The 17883-nt window shown below is 40.8% G+C and overlaps 1 protein-coding gene across 2 annotated transcripts in view; it reads right to left on the bottom strand.

Moving 5' to 3' along the window:
- Positions 1 to 279: 279 nt before the first annotated feature.
- Positions 280 to 17883, bottom strand: part of tnfrsf21 (tumor necrosis factor receptor superfamily, member 21) — a 64101-nt gene continuing 46497 nt past the window's right edge. For both annotated transcript variants that reach the window (XM_037751485.1, XM_037751486.1), the window contains 2 exons: positions 7954 to 8248; positions 280 to 4071 (listed from right to left, as the gene is read on the bottom strand). In XM_037751485.1, the coding sequence (XP_037607413.1) occupies positions 3842 to 4071; positions 7954 to 8248 (525 nt within the window). In that variant the 3' untranslated portion in view covers positions 280 to 3841. The remainder of the gene's footprint in view (positions 4072 to 7953; positions 8249 to 17883) is intronic.

Raw genomic sequence — 17883 nt, 5'->3', positions numbered from 1 at the left:
GGTAAAGCACTTAAACCTGCTTTATAATATAAAAGAAATGAAAATCTCACTTTTTACAATATGGGACCTTTAAGGAGAAGTTTCAGTCGGTTGCAATCTGCAACCTCACCGCTGGATGGCGCCAAATTCTGCACACTGTACCTTTAAGGGAAAAATCTAAATATCATTTTGTTTTTATCCAGAATTAAAAATTTCGACAAAAAAAAAATTATTTCAAAGAGTCGATGAATTCTTTTTATCGCATACAACAATCTGAATAAGTGACAACTGCACACAAAGTTATGACAAATGCTTTGAGCTTTAATTGGTTGATTTTAAGAGGTTACATAGTAGTAAACATACTGGTTACACACGTGAAATTTTGATGAAATCATCCACTCGAGCCACACATGCGTTTCACATCTCACCTTCCATCCTGTCAAAACTTCCTTAAAAAATAATTTAAAAAAAAGCTCACACCCTGCAGTTTGAGTCTCCACAGTATCGCGGAGAGCAAGCTCACACATTCTCATCATCATCACTACCATCATCATTGTCAACATCCCGTAGTCCACAGCAGCACAACCCTTCAATCTTCTTCACTCAGTCTGGAATACTTGAAATAGTCATTAGTCCGGGGGTTAAGACCCCCCTGTGTGAGGCCAACCCGGTGAGAGTTCACATCTAGCACCACAGGAGCTTGGATAAGTAACTGGCTTGGTGAAAACAGAGTCCGTCATCTGCTGCTCTCATGGCGCCTGCAAAAATCCTCTCCGAACGTCGATGAGTTTTTTGGTGGTGCTTTTTTCAGTTTTATTATTATAAGAACTTGGAAGGAACCGAAAGAGTACATTATTTCTTCCTCATTTAAATCAAGTAACACGAGTACTTCAAGTAGAGTATGGAGTATGCATATCTTACATCCCAGCCAGGTAATCTCGCCACGCCAAGCGGGGGGGAAATACATCTGAATGCCCATGAAAACAAGTCAAAATGATAACAAAGACGTGCTACAGTAACATAATAAATCAAACTAAATGTAGAAAACATGAAAATAAATGTTAGTTAACAGCAGAATAAAAGAAAATGAAAATGAATGAATAGAATTAGTGCATTATTATTACATTTTAATATCGACTACATGGAGCATGTAGCAACATACCAACTGCCTGAAAAAAAAAAAATCACTTGTATTCTCTTGTTTTTTACCGTAGCACTGAAACACTCAAGACACCCACACGTGAAGCTCAAAAATGTATCAAGAACGTCCAGCCCAGTCGCACAGCGGCTCGGGAAATAGTCACAAAATATAGGTATTGATTCGTGTACATAGACTCGAATTTCAGATTTGTTTCGTGATGGTCAGCACGAAATCAATTCGTATGTAATCCACGTAATTGTGATGCGGGAAGTATAAAGAGTGGCGAACGGATGAGGTCAAGGTTGGATGGGTGGCTAAAAAGACACTGGACTTTTGCCCAGGACACCGCTGTTTGTGTCCTGTGTGATTCCAGAAGTCAGTGTTGATTTATTTATCACGTAACTTCCGTAATTAGGTAACGTCACTTGCGTAGTTATTTAACTTAAACTCTGACATATTTGTCACGTAACTTCCGTATTTAACTAACGCCAGTTAAGTAGTTATTTGACCTAAAACGTTGAATTAGTTACCATTTAACTTCCGTACTAAAGTAACGCCACTTCCGTAGTTGTTTTAACTTAAATGTTGGGTTATTTATCACGTAACCACCGTATTTAAGAGAGCCACTTCCGCAGTTATTTTAACTTAAACATTTACTTATTTGTCACGTAACTTCGGTATTTAACTAACGCCACTTGCGTAGTTATTGTACCTTGAACGTTGACTTAGTTACCACTTAACTTCGTACTTAAATAACGCCACTTCTGTAGTTATTTTAACTTAAACACTGACTTATTTGTCACGTAACTTCCATTCTTAAATAACGCCACTTCCGCAGTTGTTTTAACTTAAACGTTGAGTTATTTGTTACCTAACTTCTGTATTTAAGTAATACCACTTCCGCAGTTATTTTAATCCAACATTGATTTATTTGTCACGTAACTCCCATTCTTAAGTAAAGCCACTTCCGTAGTTATTTTAACTTAAACGTTGACTGATTTGTCACGTAACTTCCGTACTTAAGTAATGCCACTTGCGTACTTATTTTAAATTAAACATTGACTTATTAACCACGTAACTTCCATACTTCAGTAACGCCAGTTCCGTAGCTATTTTAACTTAAAAGTTGACTTGTTTGTCACATAACTTTTGTATTTAAGTTACAGCACTTCTGGAGTTATTTTAACCCAAACCACAATCTTTTCCTAGACCTAACTTAGTAGTTTTGTTGCCAAACCTAATCAAGTTGATCTATTCCTAAACCTGACTAAGTAATTTTATTTTGAAAAGACTGGGATGGAAATTGACTTGTATATTACGTGTTGCTGGACATTCGTAGGAATAAGCACGAAAGTCGCGCTGAGCGTCATGAAAAAAAAAGAGAAATTTGTGTTTATGTACACGAAATCAAATAGATTCAATTTTGTGACTATTTCATGAACTGCCGTGAGACTGTGTTGGAACACTTTATCAGCACTACATTTGTTGAGGCAAACAGGGCTAGCTAGCAGAGATCTGAATGTGCGCACTGGTAGAAGTATTTATTGTATACTGTCCATGAGTCCAACAGTGGCAGAGCTTCCAAAGCGACGTATCTAAAACCGTTTTAGATATATGGCTTTGGTTCCAGAGAAGCGGGCAGGGGGCGGTAAACACTGCACCCTTTCCTGTCCAGTTCATTGTTAGTTTTGGATCATTTGTCCAAAAGCAAACAGTTCAAAGGCAAAGCCATATATCATCATATTAGATTAGGTCCAGTATTGTAATATTGGATTATTTTAATCCAGTATTTTTGATATATGGTTTTGGTTCCAGAGCAGCAGGTCTGCCCTCTAATCTAACACTGCTCTCTGCTGGTCTGGCACAGTGGTTACAAGCTATAATGACCCACAGATGATCTGTGCTCCAGGTACAGGCAACTGGAGAGGGTGGAAAGAAAAAAAATGAGGGATCTGCTCAGGCACATGACTAACGGGTCAGTTCATACCTGGGCAAATATATTTGTGAATGTGGTTTACAAGAAACCCCCTAGAATAATGCCAGTGTCATTTAGAGTTATAGCTTATTTACTATTATCTGTGTGTAGTTTCCTTTCTTGCAATCATTTAGCAAAGTGTTAAATGAGATTTTTTTTAAAACACTGAAATCACGTTAAAGGCAAGGGATGCCAAAATGATTGGCATGACCGATGGAAAAAAAAACACCGGAATTACCCTTTAGAAGTGAAGGCATTGGCCAGTTAAGATAAAGAAAGTGCGTTTTATGTTTTTTTTTTCCATGTTGTCAGCTTCTTTTCAAACCAGCTTTTTCTCTGTTGGGAAGCCTCATTCGTTCTGCTCCCAATACCCTCTTAATACCACCTTAAACAAGGCTGAACATACTTGAGAAAAGTGAAAAAGGTTCTCCCTGGTGCGACCCTCGGAACGCTTTAATTACATTGAACGTTGACCCTGTATCATAGTAGAGGATGTTTTGAAGGAGTAATAGTGTATACACACAAGACAATTGAGGAAGATAAGAGGAGTACCAGTAAAAGAATAGTCATCAACACCTAGCTTGAATCATGTGACAACGTGACATGACGAGGCAGACTCTAATCAGATCAAATAGCTTCATCCGAACAACGCCAGATCTGAGTCATCCCTCCCACGGAGACGTTCCTTTCTATTCTTGTGCCAATTCTCATATCTGTGTGTTTTCTTCTTCCTCCTTCCTCCTCCACTACAACAGGTCAGGGAGGTGGCTGTAGACCGAGTCCAACAGAGTCTGGCTGGCCTCCTGACTCTTGACTCCCGCGATCTCAAACAGCTGGTCCAGCCGGTCCTCGGCGGCCGGGATCTCCTCGATGACGTGCAGCTCTTCGGGGTTCAGGATGTGCAGCATGTCGTCGAAGATGGGCTGCAGGTCGCACGGGTCCAGGCGCACCTGCCGGAGCACGGTGTCTTTCTTCTCTGGAAAGGGAGACGGAGAGGGTAAAACAGTCATTATCTTAAAAGGACTGTATGTAACTTTTTCAATTCAATTCAATTCAATTTCATTTTATATAGCGTCAAATCATAACAGGGGGCACAGTTTTACACGTATAAACAGGTTGTAACCTAACCTAAAAAATGAGACCTTCCGTGACTTTCTGGATTTCCTCTATCAGCCTGTAGGCTACTTTTAATGTGAAGAACCCAGGCCCCGTTTTTCTGGGCAAAGCCAACTGATGTGACGTCATGCGCGCTCGCAAGTGCCTTATTTTCAGCTCCAGTGTGCAACTATAGCCAACGTTCGGTTAGAAACAAACAACGAACATTCAGGTCCTTTCCCTGAGCTAAAAAGAGAGTGAGTATTGCCATCAAGTGGCACAAAATAAATCTGTTAATGCAGTTTAAGGATCTGTACGGAGCCCCCCTAGACCCCTAGGAGAACATTTGTATTATCTCGTTCCCTCGAGTTACTTCATAGAGCACTTCTTCCAATCATTCCTGACTGTCCACACATTGCTGATGTACAGAGCCCCCCTAGATGATGTACTTTGGTAAAGTTGGAAAGATATTGACAGATTCAAACTTCCCGGATCAATAACTCATAACAGAAACGTTGTTAAAACACCAACGAGGACTCTTTGTAACCGTAGTAAGGTAGACAACGAGCTACAACCTCATTTCAATCAACACATAACACATAACATTGGTCTCTATGTGCAGCCGGCTGAGAGACGAGTGGTCAGGGACCGTCTACAAAGTGCAATGCGGAAGAGAGAAAAATATTCAGTAACTTCAGTATTATGCAGTGTAGTACCACCAAAATCACTTCACACATCAATGATCTCCTCATAGTTGTACTACAACACTTAGTTTGGAAAAATATGATTTTGCATAATTCTTTAGAATTTTTAATGGGAAAAATATTCAATAACTTCAGTATTATGCAGTGTAGTACCACCAAAATCACTTCACACATCAATGGTCTCTTCCTGAATATACTTATTAAACTAATTAAGACATTTTGATGGCAATACACTTCATATAAGTGAAGTTATTGAATATGTTTCTCTTTTCGGCGTTGCCTTTGTAGACGGTCCCTGACTACTCGTCTCACAGCCGGCTGCACATAGAGACCAATGTTGCGTTATGTGTCATTTAAATTGAGGTTGTAGCTCGTTGTCTACCTTACTACGGTTAGAAAGAGCCGTCGTTTGTGTTTTAACAACGTTTGGGTTATGAGTTATCTAGGAAGTTTGAATCTGTCAATATCTTTCCAACTTTACTGAAGTACATCATTTAGGGGGGCTCCATACATCAGCAATATGTGGACTATCAGGAATGATTGGAGGAAGTGCTCTATGAAGTAACTCCAGGGAACGAGATACTGACTCGAGGGAACGAGTTAATAAGAAATTTCTCCTAAGGGTCTAGGGGGGCTCCATACAGATCTGTAACAAACTTGCGCATTTAAAAAAAAATAATTTACAGCAATTCAGATGTGATCAATCTGAACAGTGGATTACCTGCCTGTCCAAGAGCAAGCAGCCTTTACAGTGCTGGCCTTTGACTGAACAAACAAGCGGCTGATGTCCAAAAAGAAGGAAGCTATTTTAGCTTGTTAGCTCCTTTGTCGGACTATAAACTGCTCTAGTTTGCTGACAGTTATGACGAAGGAGCGGATGGTATGAATATGTCTTATGAATAAAACTTACGTTAGTGATCGGGCTAACAAACTTGCTAACTGACAGTTAGCAAACAGTTCAGATATGTATAGAAAGTTAATTATCATTGTTAATAGTTGACAGGAACTAGTAGTAGTTAATAAACAATAAATATATCTAATTATCAGTCCAATAAACCCCAGTTAACTGTCACAGATCATTGAAATCTACAGGGATCTTCAAAGTAAAACACGCTGGCATTATAAAAATTCTAAAAAAAATTCTAAAAAAAATGCAGTTTTCTTTTATCATAAATTAAAATAAGCCATTATTGCTAATACAATAGTAGAAGTGAGGAAAACTTGGAAAATGGTTTTCATTTTGCAACAATACCCAGAGTGACCACATGAGGGCAGTCAGCACCCACACATCCATGTTTGATGTGAGTGTCCCATCATTTTCAATAAGTGTGAGACACTTTAGTGAGTGAATAATTTGCTAGGCGTGTGAGGAATGTGAATATGCTGATACCAACAAACCAGAGTCTCTCCTCAGAGTTTGACCGGCTTTAAATGTCATGAGTACTCTTGAATAACCGACATTGATCACAAAAATAATATAAAACGGTTGCTATATCGTGACAGTAGTACATGAAACAGGTAACCTGAAAAAAATTATGTGTCTCTGTGCTCCTAACGGCATCTGCAAGATTTCACAGACCGGAGGAAAACAAGCAGTCAGAGCTGATCTGAGGTCTGCTGTCCAGCTGCCGTCTATGAGAGCCGGCTGTCAATCACTCGCGACCTCCGACCAAACGGTCAAACTAGGCAGCGCTGATCAAATATGAATCACTATTCTGTTACGTTAATGTCTATTTCTCTCCTCAAATGTTCTCAGAATCATCTTGTAGTGCACGGTTTAGCTGTAAAATGAGAAAGTTTGTGACGCCGCCGCCATTGTAAAATCTAGTTGAAGAAACGCCAAGTTCCGGAAGCACAGCCAATAGGTCAACGTCACGGGCTAAATTTTCTAAAGCCTGAAAACAGAGCCATGAGGAGATGCAGAAGTCTAGTTTTCTCTCAGAGGACTTGAATTACAATATGCTGAAAGGTTATTATGGAATTTTTTCCCTATGACGCCAAAAATATACTGCCTACTGCAGCTTTAAGCAAGACCTTAATGTGAAAACACAGGTGTCCCTATCAGACTAACACTCAGTGAAGATGTAAAAAAGAAGACTGGCCTGGTTGGGAAACTATGGTACCGGTATTTATGTTAGTCAACTTCAGTTGCATTGATCTGCCAGTTGGGGGCACCGACATACAAAATATTGACCCAATGTGAACCATTTTAAATATTTGAATAAAAATGAGGGCTGTCAATCGATTCAAATATTTTATCGCGATTAATCACAAATAAATCACACATTTTTTTTCTGTTCAAAATGTACCTTATAGGGAGATTTGTCAAGTATTTAATACTTTTATCAACATGGGAGTGGGCAAACGTGCTTGCTTTATGCAAAAGTATGTATATATTTACTATTGGAAATCAATTAACAACACAAAACAATGACAGATATTGTCCAGAAACCCTCACAGGTACTGCATTTAGCATTAAAACAATATGCTCAAATCATAACATGGCAAACTGCAGCCCAACAGGCAACAACAGCTGTCAGTGTGTCAGTGTGCTGACTTGACTATGACTTACCCCAAACTGCATGTGATTATCATAAAGTGTCTGTAATGGGGACATGTCTGTAAAGGGGAGACTCGTGGGTACCCATAGAACCCATTTACATTCACTGATCTGGAGGTCAGAGGTCAAGGCACCCCTTTGAAAATGGCCAAGGCAGTTTTTCCTCGCCAAAATTTAGTGCAAGTCAAGTTTGGAGCTAGTACGGCATGGTTGGTACTGATGGAATCCTTAGGTTTTTTTAGTCTCATATGATGCCAGTATCTTCACTCTAGCTTTAAAACTGAGCCTGCTACAACCTAAAAATCGCAAGTTGCGTTAATGTGCTAAATAAATTTGTGGCCTTAAAACGAATTTGCGCTGCGGGCTTTATGAGCTATTCTTCAGCCAGCCACTAGGGGGCAATCCAGATGTTTTGGCTTCACTTACACTACGCTGACAGCGCAAAGACTCCCCGTGGTTTCTGGGCACTGACGCTAACTTCCCCGGCTAACACGCTCACCTTTGGTAATGAAGGAGCCGTTCCTGCTGAGGGCGGAGTCTTTGCTGGAGGTGGAGTCGCAGCGTAGCAGAGGCTCCGATTCGTCGGGGAAGAAGCCCTTGGTGCGGTCCACCGGCGACTGCTCCACGCCTGTGACGCTGGCCCCGCCCATGCTACCGCCGCTGTTGCTACCGCCGCTGTTGCTACCGCCGCTGTTGCTGCCACTGCCGACGCTGCCGGGGGACTCGAGCGGCTTGTGGATGGGACTGAGGCTTTGGCTTACATTCACTGAGGTCATCAGCTGGTTGATGTCAAACTGTAGATAGAAACAGAGAGAGCGGAGGAGGAGGGAGAGGAAAAGTAGAGGGAGAAGAAGAGGAGAAAAACATGAGTGTGTGACAAACCGACGCTTAAACACACAGATACACAGGCTAGTATTCTGACCCAGCTGCAGTACTTGGACGCGTTGGGAGTGAGACTCGGGTTGGTATTTGCTGCCTATGGAGCACATAAGCTCCTTTATCACTCCATCTCGCTCATTCCCAACTCTCTTTCCCCTCATTATTTCTCTCCATCCTCACATACATCAGACCGGCACAAAAGGGTACTTCGCAAAAAAAGTCGAGGCCCCGCCTCCTTTTGGGGGATGGAAAACCCCAAATTTGACGTATGTTTGGATTGTAATTTTGTAGTTTACGTATTAATCTCTTGTTAAACAAACGTTTGTTTTATACAAATGTACTGTACGTCTAATAATTATTTTGCGACCTCGCCTGAAACTGAGCGTTCGCGATACTTTAATAAATGAAGGTTGATCGCCGCCACGTCCCTTCAGTCTTCCGCCGTCCAACACAGTGGCCGGATATTACTTAAAGACTTGAAACTTGACTTGGACTTGTGCGCATCTCTGCTTTTTAGTTCATGAAAGTATACTTTGTATACTTTAAATTATAGTACTCAGCCAGTGATTTCATAAAGAGACTTGCTCCTTTGACTTGATGATTTCTGATAAGATTAAAAAAAAAATTATAAAATGTGTTGTTTTCGTATGCCTCTACTGTGAAAAACTTGATGAATTGAAGTAAATTAATATCAAAACATCCTTTTACAAACACACTTTCATAACCTACTCTATCAAAAAGTGAGCACAAACCAAATATTCTTTTCTATAGGCCTATAAGGCATGAATACTTAATTATACTTTTCTTAAGTATGTGTTGATCAAAAGATTAGTAAGAACCTGTAAGAAGGCCTAGAAGCCAAATATACTTAGACTTTTAAGTATACTTGTCAGTATAAGTATATCTCTGATAAGTACATAAAAAGTAAACTAAAAGTATACTCTTATTTTAAGTTCAAAAGAAGTATGCTATATACTAATGAATAAACATCTTTTTGTAAGGGTATCCAGACTTCTGTATATGGCTAAGTGTTGTCTGTAAATAACCAAGGTGTTGATAATCAACTGTTTGATCTAAAGGCTGAGATTTAGTTTGAGACGACAGTCTGATGCTGCTATAACATTAATGTATGACTGTATTACTGCAGCGGCCTCCCACTCAAGCTAACATTAGATAGCCATGCTAGTCACCGTCACCAGTATCATTTAGCCATTTACCACCCTGATAGTGAATATTCACATATCGTATGAGCCTCAGATATCAGTGTGAAAGCCTCGGTTATCATTTATCATTTTCTCTCCTGTGACGGCGAGTTTCTTTCCCCCAAAAGGGAGCGCAGCCTCGGAGAGGATGCAATGCTGGTCTAGTCTATAGCTTGGAGCCATAAAGCCATGCTGGTGTGGTCTATAGTTTTGGAGCAATAAAGACCATGCTGGTCTGGTCTATAGCTTGGAGCCATAAAGCCATGCTGGTCTGGTCTATTGCTTGGAGCCATAAAGCCATGCTGGTCTGGTCTATAGTTTGGAGCCATAAAGACCATGCTGGTCTGGTCTATAGCTTGGAGCCATTAAGACCATGCTGGTCTGGTCTATAGCTTGGAACCATAAAGACCATGCTGGTCTGGTCTATAGCTTGGAGCCATAAAGACCATGCTGGTCTGGTCTATAGCTTGGAGCCATAAAGCCATGCTGGTCTGGTCTATAGCTTGGAGCCATAAAGACCTTCTATTAGATCTTTTTTAGGACACAGCAGGGGAACAAATCAGAGATCAGCGTTTTTGGATTTATTGTTGGTGCAACCAACTACACAGCAACTCTTCAGCATAGCGTTGTTACTGTAACCGGTTTGTTTAAAATAGAAGTTTGGAGACTACTTCTTCTGTTTACTCTGTTACCGTCTACGAGGGACACAGGATTGTTTCCCCCACCCCAAAAGGGGGCGTGGTCATGAGAGCCTACTCTGGACGACGTATTGCCGGTCTGATGTATTGGACCTATTAAATTCTCACCCTTTTTTTGCATTTAAAAAATTGCTCCCATTCTTTTTTCTTCATGTCATTTCATTTCTTTGTTCCCCTCTTGGTTCATTCACCTTTTTATAGCTCTACATCCTTTCATATTTGTCTCTTCATCTATTTTACACTTCCAATTCATCCTCTTTCTTTCTAGTTAAACCTTTGCTTCATCACCGTTTCTGTCTCTCTTTTTCTTCCATATTTGCCTCCTTCTCTATCACCAATCCTTGCTCCAATCCTTTTTCCATCTCTTGATTCTTTCTCCCTCAGCTTTTCGTCCCTTTCTGTTCCCTCTTCATCTTTTTCTCTCTCTGTGTCCCACAGTTTCTCTCCCCTATCGCTTCATCTTCCCCTGTCTGACTCTCTCTCTCTCTCTCTCTCTCTCTCTCTCTCTCTCTCCTTCCTCCATCGTTGCAGAGCCCACCTCCTCTCCCTCCTCGCCCCTGTCTCTCTTTGGTGTGGTAATGAACCTGTGGTTTGAACCAGTAGTGACTGGTTTGGGGGGGATGAGATCATGAGAGCACGTCTTGTTTTTCACAGTGGTGAGCCCAGTCTGGCCTAAAGGTCACAGTAGCAGAGAGAGGTCATTTCATTGGAAAATGGAAATTGGAGCTGGGGTGGGGGGGGGGGGGGGGGGGGGCGGGGACTAGACAGAACAACCGTCAAACAAACAGACAAATGTTCTTTTCTTTTGATGAAAATCCATTTTCATGCAGCTGTGGATTCAATCTGTTGTGATGGATTTCTGCTCTGTTCACTATCAGGCCTGACGAACGAGCTCCAACAGGACATGACATAGAAAACACCAGCGCTGTTCTCTTTCTCTGGTGTTTTTTTCTTTCTCTATTCCATAATGTCTGGGTCACTGGGCTGCCAGCGTGACACAACTTACGTGATGCTGACAGAACAAACACACTCTGTCTCGCTCACAAAGGCGTGCATACATACATGCACGCAGACACGTACGCACACCGTGACAAAGATATGCTGACTTTCACACAGCAGCAGATGTAACTGGAACAAATGTTTTTTTTAAGAGCTGATGTGGGAGAGGGGGAGAAAAAACACAGACCCCCATGAGGGATGACAAATTTAGCAGCCTCAGGGGACAGGAAATCAGTGGAAACGTAAAACAAATCCAAAATTATATAATCTGATATTGAATTTTGCGGCACAGATTTAAACTCATTGCAATTGCTGGTTCTCTGCAACTTTGGCTCAAAAAAAAAGAAAAAAATCTATTTAATTTCATAATCATGGGAAAAGGATGATAATGCCAGAAAACGTTGACCAAGTCTGCTTGCGCCCAAACTCGGAACCAGTCGGCTAACGGTCTGACAATAATAGAGATGTTCCCGTACCATTTTTTTCCTTCCTGACACAGATTCTGATACCCGAACTTGCAGATTCGGCCGATACCAAGTACCATTCATTTGGAGCACCCATCAACCACAACGATCAGTTTAAACATCAAGAAATTAAGTTGAATGAAGCAAATGTTGCCAAATAAATCAATGTTTAAGTTAAAACAATTACGAAAGGGTTGTTATTTAAGTACGGAAGTTACTATGTAACAAATAAATCAACGTTTAAGTTAAAATAACTACAGTGTGTATGTACTTAAGTACAAACGTTACATGACAAATAAGTCAGTGTTTAAGTTAAAATAGCTACGGAGGGGGCGTTACTTAAATACGGAAGTTACGTAACAAATAAGTCAATGTTTAAGTTAAAATAACTACGGAAGTGGAGTTACTTAAATACGGAAGTTACGTGACAAATAAGTCAATGTTTAAGTTAAAATAACTACGGAAGTTGCATTATTTAAGTACGGAAGTTAAGTAACAAATAAGTCAATGTTTAACTTATAATAACTACGGATCTGGCGTTACTTAAATACGGAAGTTACGTGACAAATAAGTCAATGTTTAAGTTAAAATAACTACTCAAGTGGCGTTATTTAAGTACTGAAGTTATGTGACAAATAAGTCAACGTTTAAGTTAAAGTAACTACGGAAGTGTTACTTAAGTACAGAAGTTAGTCAACGCTGACTTTTGATTTCATACGGGACACAAACGGCGGTCTCCTTGGTGAACGCTCGGTGTTTTTACGTCACAATTACGTGGGTTACAGTATATACAAATTATAGTGCATTACTTTTAAGTAGAGCTACGAACAGCCTGCAGGGATACACGTTGTAATCATTACCATACAACAGTTGACGCCGTCAGTGACAAACATTAAGAAAAGCCTTGTCCCCTTCTGCCCACCCAGGTAGAGAGCACTTTGTGTTATGTCTGCCACTCTGTCTGAGAGCTTCTCAAACCACATGGAATCTGGTTTCCTAGTGCTGGCAGCCTTGAACGGCTCAGAGCTGAGCTACCGAGGACGGAGCTGGAGGCACAGGGGTCACTGCGAGGAAGAACAGTACTGCTGTTCCAGAAAGCTCCCAGGCTGCTGTGTGTGTGTGTGTGTGAGAGAAAAAGATCAGGCAGAGCAGTTGCTGACTACTCCTGTCAGCACAACACAAGGCCCTGCTGGGGACAGGGACTTAGATGCACACACACTAGGCACACAGCCCAATACTTATATGTACACACACATACAGACCGAGCCAGCTAGCCTCACTGGCAGACTGCTGCAGTATGAAGGGCACAGGGGACAGAAACACACACACACACACACACACACACACATACACTGGGGATATTTTGATTAATTAGACCAAAGATGTTAGAGCAAAGAATCTCACTCAGCTGTAATTACTCTAAACAGATGAGCTATTAACTAAGATGCAGCTGAGACGGGAACTTGTCCCAACTGTGTGTAGAGCACATACAGTAAGTAAACATTTAGGTTAAAATAACTATAGACGTACCGTTACTTAAGTACGGAGGTTACGTGACAAATAACTCAATGTTTAAGTTAAAATAGCTACCAAAGTGGCGTTACTTAAGTACGGAACAGATGAGCTATTAACTAAGATGCAGCTAAAACGGGAACTTGGCCCAACTGTGTGTAGAGCACAGCCTCAAACTCTACGTCATGGCATGTTCAGCCACTTTACCACTTACTCATCTATGACATTTACAGTACATCATCAATGGATAAGCCTGCTCCCAGACTGCATTAAAGCATACTTAATGTCAAACACACTCACAAACACATGCACATAATCTCTCTGAATTACCTATAAAAGAATCAATGCAGTTTCTGGGAAATTTTTTTGGGCATTTTCTCCGGTAAAGTAATGGATGTGGTTTCATTTTATCATCTTAGGGGGCTCTTTATGGAAGGGACTGAAAGGCGTCTAACAGGACCTTAGTCATAAACACCCAATTATGGAAGAAATTGCACTTGATTGTGCATCATTGTGGCAGGAAGGGATGATGACTGCTGTGTGCTGTAGTTTTTTTTTTTGTGCATTCCCTTTGGAGAGAAGAAGTAAAAAGCAAAGAGGAGAAAGAGGTTTATGACTTCCTGTCTGTGTGCGTCTGTCTCGTGAATAATCTAATCATTGAAAACCAGACTCCATTTCTTTAAAAAAAAAAAAAAAAATACCAGCGTGGCTCTAGGTATGTCCATGTCAGTGTCTCGACCAAGTCCCCAGGAAGAGCGCCGGTCGTCGATACCAACTTTCGTAGTGGCCAAACGGCGGTACTACAACTTCCGTTTCCGTCACATGATGCCATTGAACCCAAAAAGACTTTTTCCCATAGACTTACATTGGGAAAGAGACGTCTGTTACTCAGCGGATCATTTTTTTTTGAGGTAATCAACTTCCCTGTATGAACAATTAAATAGCCCTTATTTAAATCATTAGGTCCTAAAGGTTGTAAAATGCACTAATATCCGAATCCGGAGTTATTTGCCTTCCTCCGTTCATGTGAATGAGACCCAGACCGAGGCTAAAGAGAGGGCTGGGAAGACATTTAACAATGTTGCTGCTTTCCCAGAGCTCAGAAATGGTTAGAAATAATGGACTAAAACTACAAAATTAAGACCCACCTTGTAATATACTGGAATTATCTTTCAATCTGTCACAACAGGAAAAACACATCAACACAGGCTTCCCTGCAATGAATACAGTTTCTATCCATTGTAATTCTTCCACAAAGATTGGCCCGCCAGCTTCCTCACGCAGACTCATAACTCAGGAGCTGACAGCCTTCAGCTGTTGGTCATGGGCCATCTTCAAATTCCAATTAGCTGGGCACTTTGTGTTCCAAAACAGAGTGAAATTAATTTTTTGGAAGCCAGAATTCTCAGCACTTGGCCAAGTAATTGCTGAGTCATTGGTATTGACCAACAATCACATCAACGGACTGCAGCAGTGTTTTTGATTCTTTGTGCTTTAGACTAGTAAGTGTATTAGGGCGCTTACAGCTACAAAAGGATACGGGCCCTCAAATCAACAAATGTGTCAGGCGGCTGCCCTACTAGGATGCCCCAAGTTCAAACAAGTCAGCTCTCAAAGCATCCTGGCTACAATTGGTCGACACACTTCCAGCAATTTAGACCGTATACTTGGCTCAATGTGGACTTTGAATCAACCTAAGTTCTGCTACTGCAGGATATACTGTATGATGCAATGCACTTAACAGGGTTATTTGCTTTTTGATATCATTGTACAGTAAGTACTTGCTGCAGTGTTGGAAACCCAACATGGCCGACCCAACAGCAGGGCCAATCATGTGTATCTTTATATGATTTCTTTATTTGGTCGTCTTTTGAAAAGTTCAGGCAGCCACTTCCTCTGTACATACATACGCAAGTATTGGTTCGAGGCAAAGGGCAGCTCAGAATGCATTCACTTTATACTAACTAATGGCTTACATTGGTAATCTCATACTAGCACTATAGTTACTATAGTAACCCATGTTCCCTCTTTTAACACCAAAGTCCAACACAAACATATATGAAGAAAAGCCTGCATGCTAATACAGGCAGTAGTGATGCTCGGGTCGACCTACAACCCGCAGGAAAGGGTAAACTTACAAGAAAATATCACTGGTTTGGGCGTCCGGGTCAAAAAGTGACAAAGTAGCATTCCGAGTAAGTTATTAATAACTTACAGAAACATTGCATGCAATAGTCCACTTTCTCCTGCTTTAGTGGGTCGGGTTCGGGTGGTTGATTAACGCATATTTTTGCGAGTTGGGCAGTGCGGATTGGCTCTCATTAGGGGTCGGGTGTGTATGCATATTAAAAAACCCTGACCGCGCATCACTATCAGAAAGTCACTTTGAGTCCGCAAAAGCCCCACCTCCAACCCCAGCATCCACCTGCAGTCACTCAGGTCTATATTCTGGGGAGAAGTTATAATCGTCACTCGCTGCGGTGCTGAGCTTGGTGTTTCCTTGTCGGGAGTAGGGCTGTGTATAGGCAAGAATCTGGCGATACGATACGCATCATGATACAGGGGTTACAATTCAATATATCGCGATATATTGTGATACTGTAAGCAAGGGGATATACTGCAATTTTTTAAAATCTAGTTTTAGGAAAAATTGTTGTATAAAGAAGACATCGCCATATGCATAAAATCTTAGTAAAAAAGTGTGTCTTTTTTTACGCAATCATTTATCATAGTCTGTGTAACATCCAACATCATAGCACTACTTTGAAAGGGCACATACAGTGAGTGGGCGCATCTCTTTGCAAATTAAATAGATTACTGACCAAGTTAACCTTTAAACTATTAATTAAAAATCAATAAAAGTGTTTTTTAGAATTGATACAATTTCACAAAATGTAATATCATGATATTCAACATTTTCTTACACCCCTAGTAGACGAGTTCAGAGCCGAAACATTCACATAATAATCCATTCTAGCCATGACTTGACTGATATATTGAAATATTGGTGATGAGAAGGACCATCAAGGCAACATTGGCCCATTCGCACCAACAGCAAATATGTTTTTTCCTATAGTTGTTTTTGTGGTGGTCTATTATTTCTTTGCCCTTTTGATTCTTTTTCTGACTTTTGAAGGATACACTTGACTCCGCTTTGTGTTGATAAACAGAAAAGACAGATCAGCAAAAAAATTAAATAAATCACCATCTTTCCCCTTCGCTGATTCCTTGTTCTTCACCCCTCCCCGAGGACAGCTGCTCCGTCTGCTGCAGTCTCTAACATGATGCATTCATTAGCCACACTCAGGAGGAGGCTTATCAAAATGAAACAGCATGGCTGCTCTTTAATCACTTATTTTGTACATACTGATGATGCCCGATGATGCCAAAAAAGCAGGCAGGCACAACAGCTATTAAACATTCATTTAATGCATGAATAAAGCAGGTGACTTTACAGAAGTTGACTATAATCTCGAGTTATGCTATTTGCAGATAGAAAATAAGATTGTTCACCTTCTGGTCAATTATTCAGAGTATATTTTGTTGTTTTTTTAAGTGCAAAATTAGTCTTTGGTAGTGGTTAACATTATGGATACGGATCAGTATCATTGCAGTGATTGTATATATATTTTAGGTCATATTTTTGATCTGACTGTCACTTCCTCAGCAGATGCCTCATAGTTCCCAGTGTGGAAGAACAGAAATGAGCGTAAAGAAAAAGGGAATCACATCCGTCACTCTACCGTCTGGTTTCAGCTCTCATGGAGCAGCAGAGATATAAATAGAAACATCCATCAGACAGCTGACACTCAGTTGTTCCGGTGGGAATACCGCCGGTACACTGAATGATTTTTTTCTACTGTGTTTTCAAACACCAATGTCATATATTGCTGTTATGTAACTGATGCATTGACATGCTTCCCATAAGTGAGTCACATTGACCTGGTGTGAAACGAGTGAGAACATGCAGTACATCCATTGAACCTGACCTTTTTAAAGTATGTCTTGTCAGCCCGTTCGCACGACAAGGCGTATAAATGCCACGAAAATTCGCCAGGTGTTTAGCGTACAATAATAATGCCTTTCTTGATTCCCGCGTGTTATTTGTACACCATGTATCCTGCTACGGTAACCGTTAGTGACGTAGTATAAAATGCAAGAAAGACCACTTATGGTGGGCGCGTTGGGAGGTGGATGGGTCCAACAAACACAGGACTTTTAACCAAGACACTCGTGTTCGAGACCGTTAACCAGTGTTTTGTTTTTTTAAGTTACGTTGGTGAGGTGTCACGAACGTTACATGTTTTTTATTGACGTTTCTGACATTCCCTAGATGTTTCCGTACGTGTTTTACTTAGTTTACTTATTTTAAGCCCAACCATGACGTTTTCCCTTACCCTAACTAAGTGGTTTTCTTGCCTAAACCTAACTGTGGACATTTGCGTGGCGTACAAATGACACGCAAAAAACGCTAAAATGCGTACTCATGACATGTGTAATGTCGTGGTTGGTCTTACACTCTTTTGTTTTTCTCTTTTTCAATCCCTCTTTTTTTATTTGTTTGTTTGTCTGCCTTCTTGTCTGTAACTAAAGCCGTGGTTTCACCATTCTGCCTGTACTGAAGCTTCCCTCCACAGTGAGGGCAGGTATGAAACCTCTTAATTTTGATAGTTCT

This window comes from Sebastes umbrosus, chromosome 18 (assembly GCF_015220745.1).
Source record: "Sebastes umbrosus isolate fSebUmb1 chromosome 18, fSebUmb1.pri, whole genome shotgun sequence".
Lineage (NCBI taxonomy): Eukaryota > Metazoa > Chordata > Actinopteri > Perciformes > Sebastidae > Sebastes > Sebastes umbrosus.
Note: the sequence above shows the minus strand (reverse complement) of the source record. Positions and strands in the feature narration are given on the sequence as shown.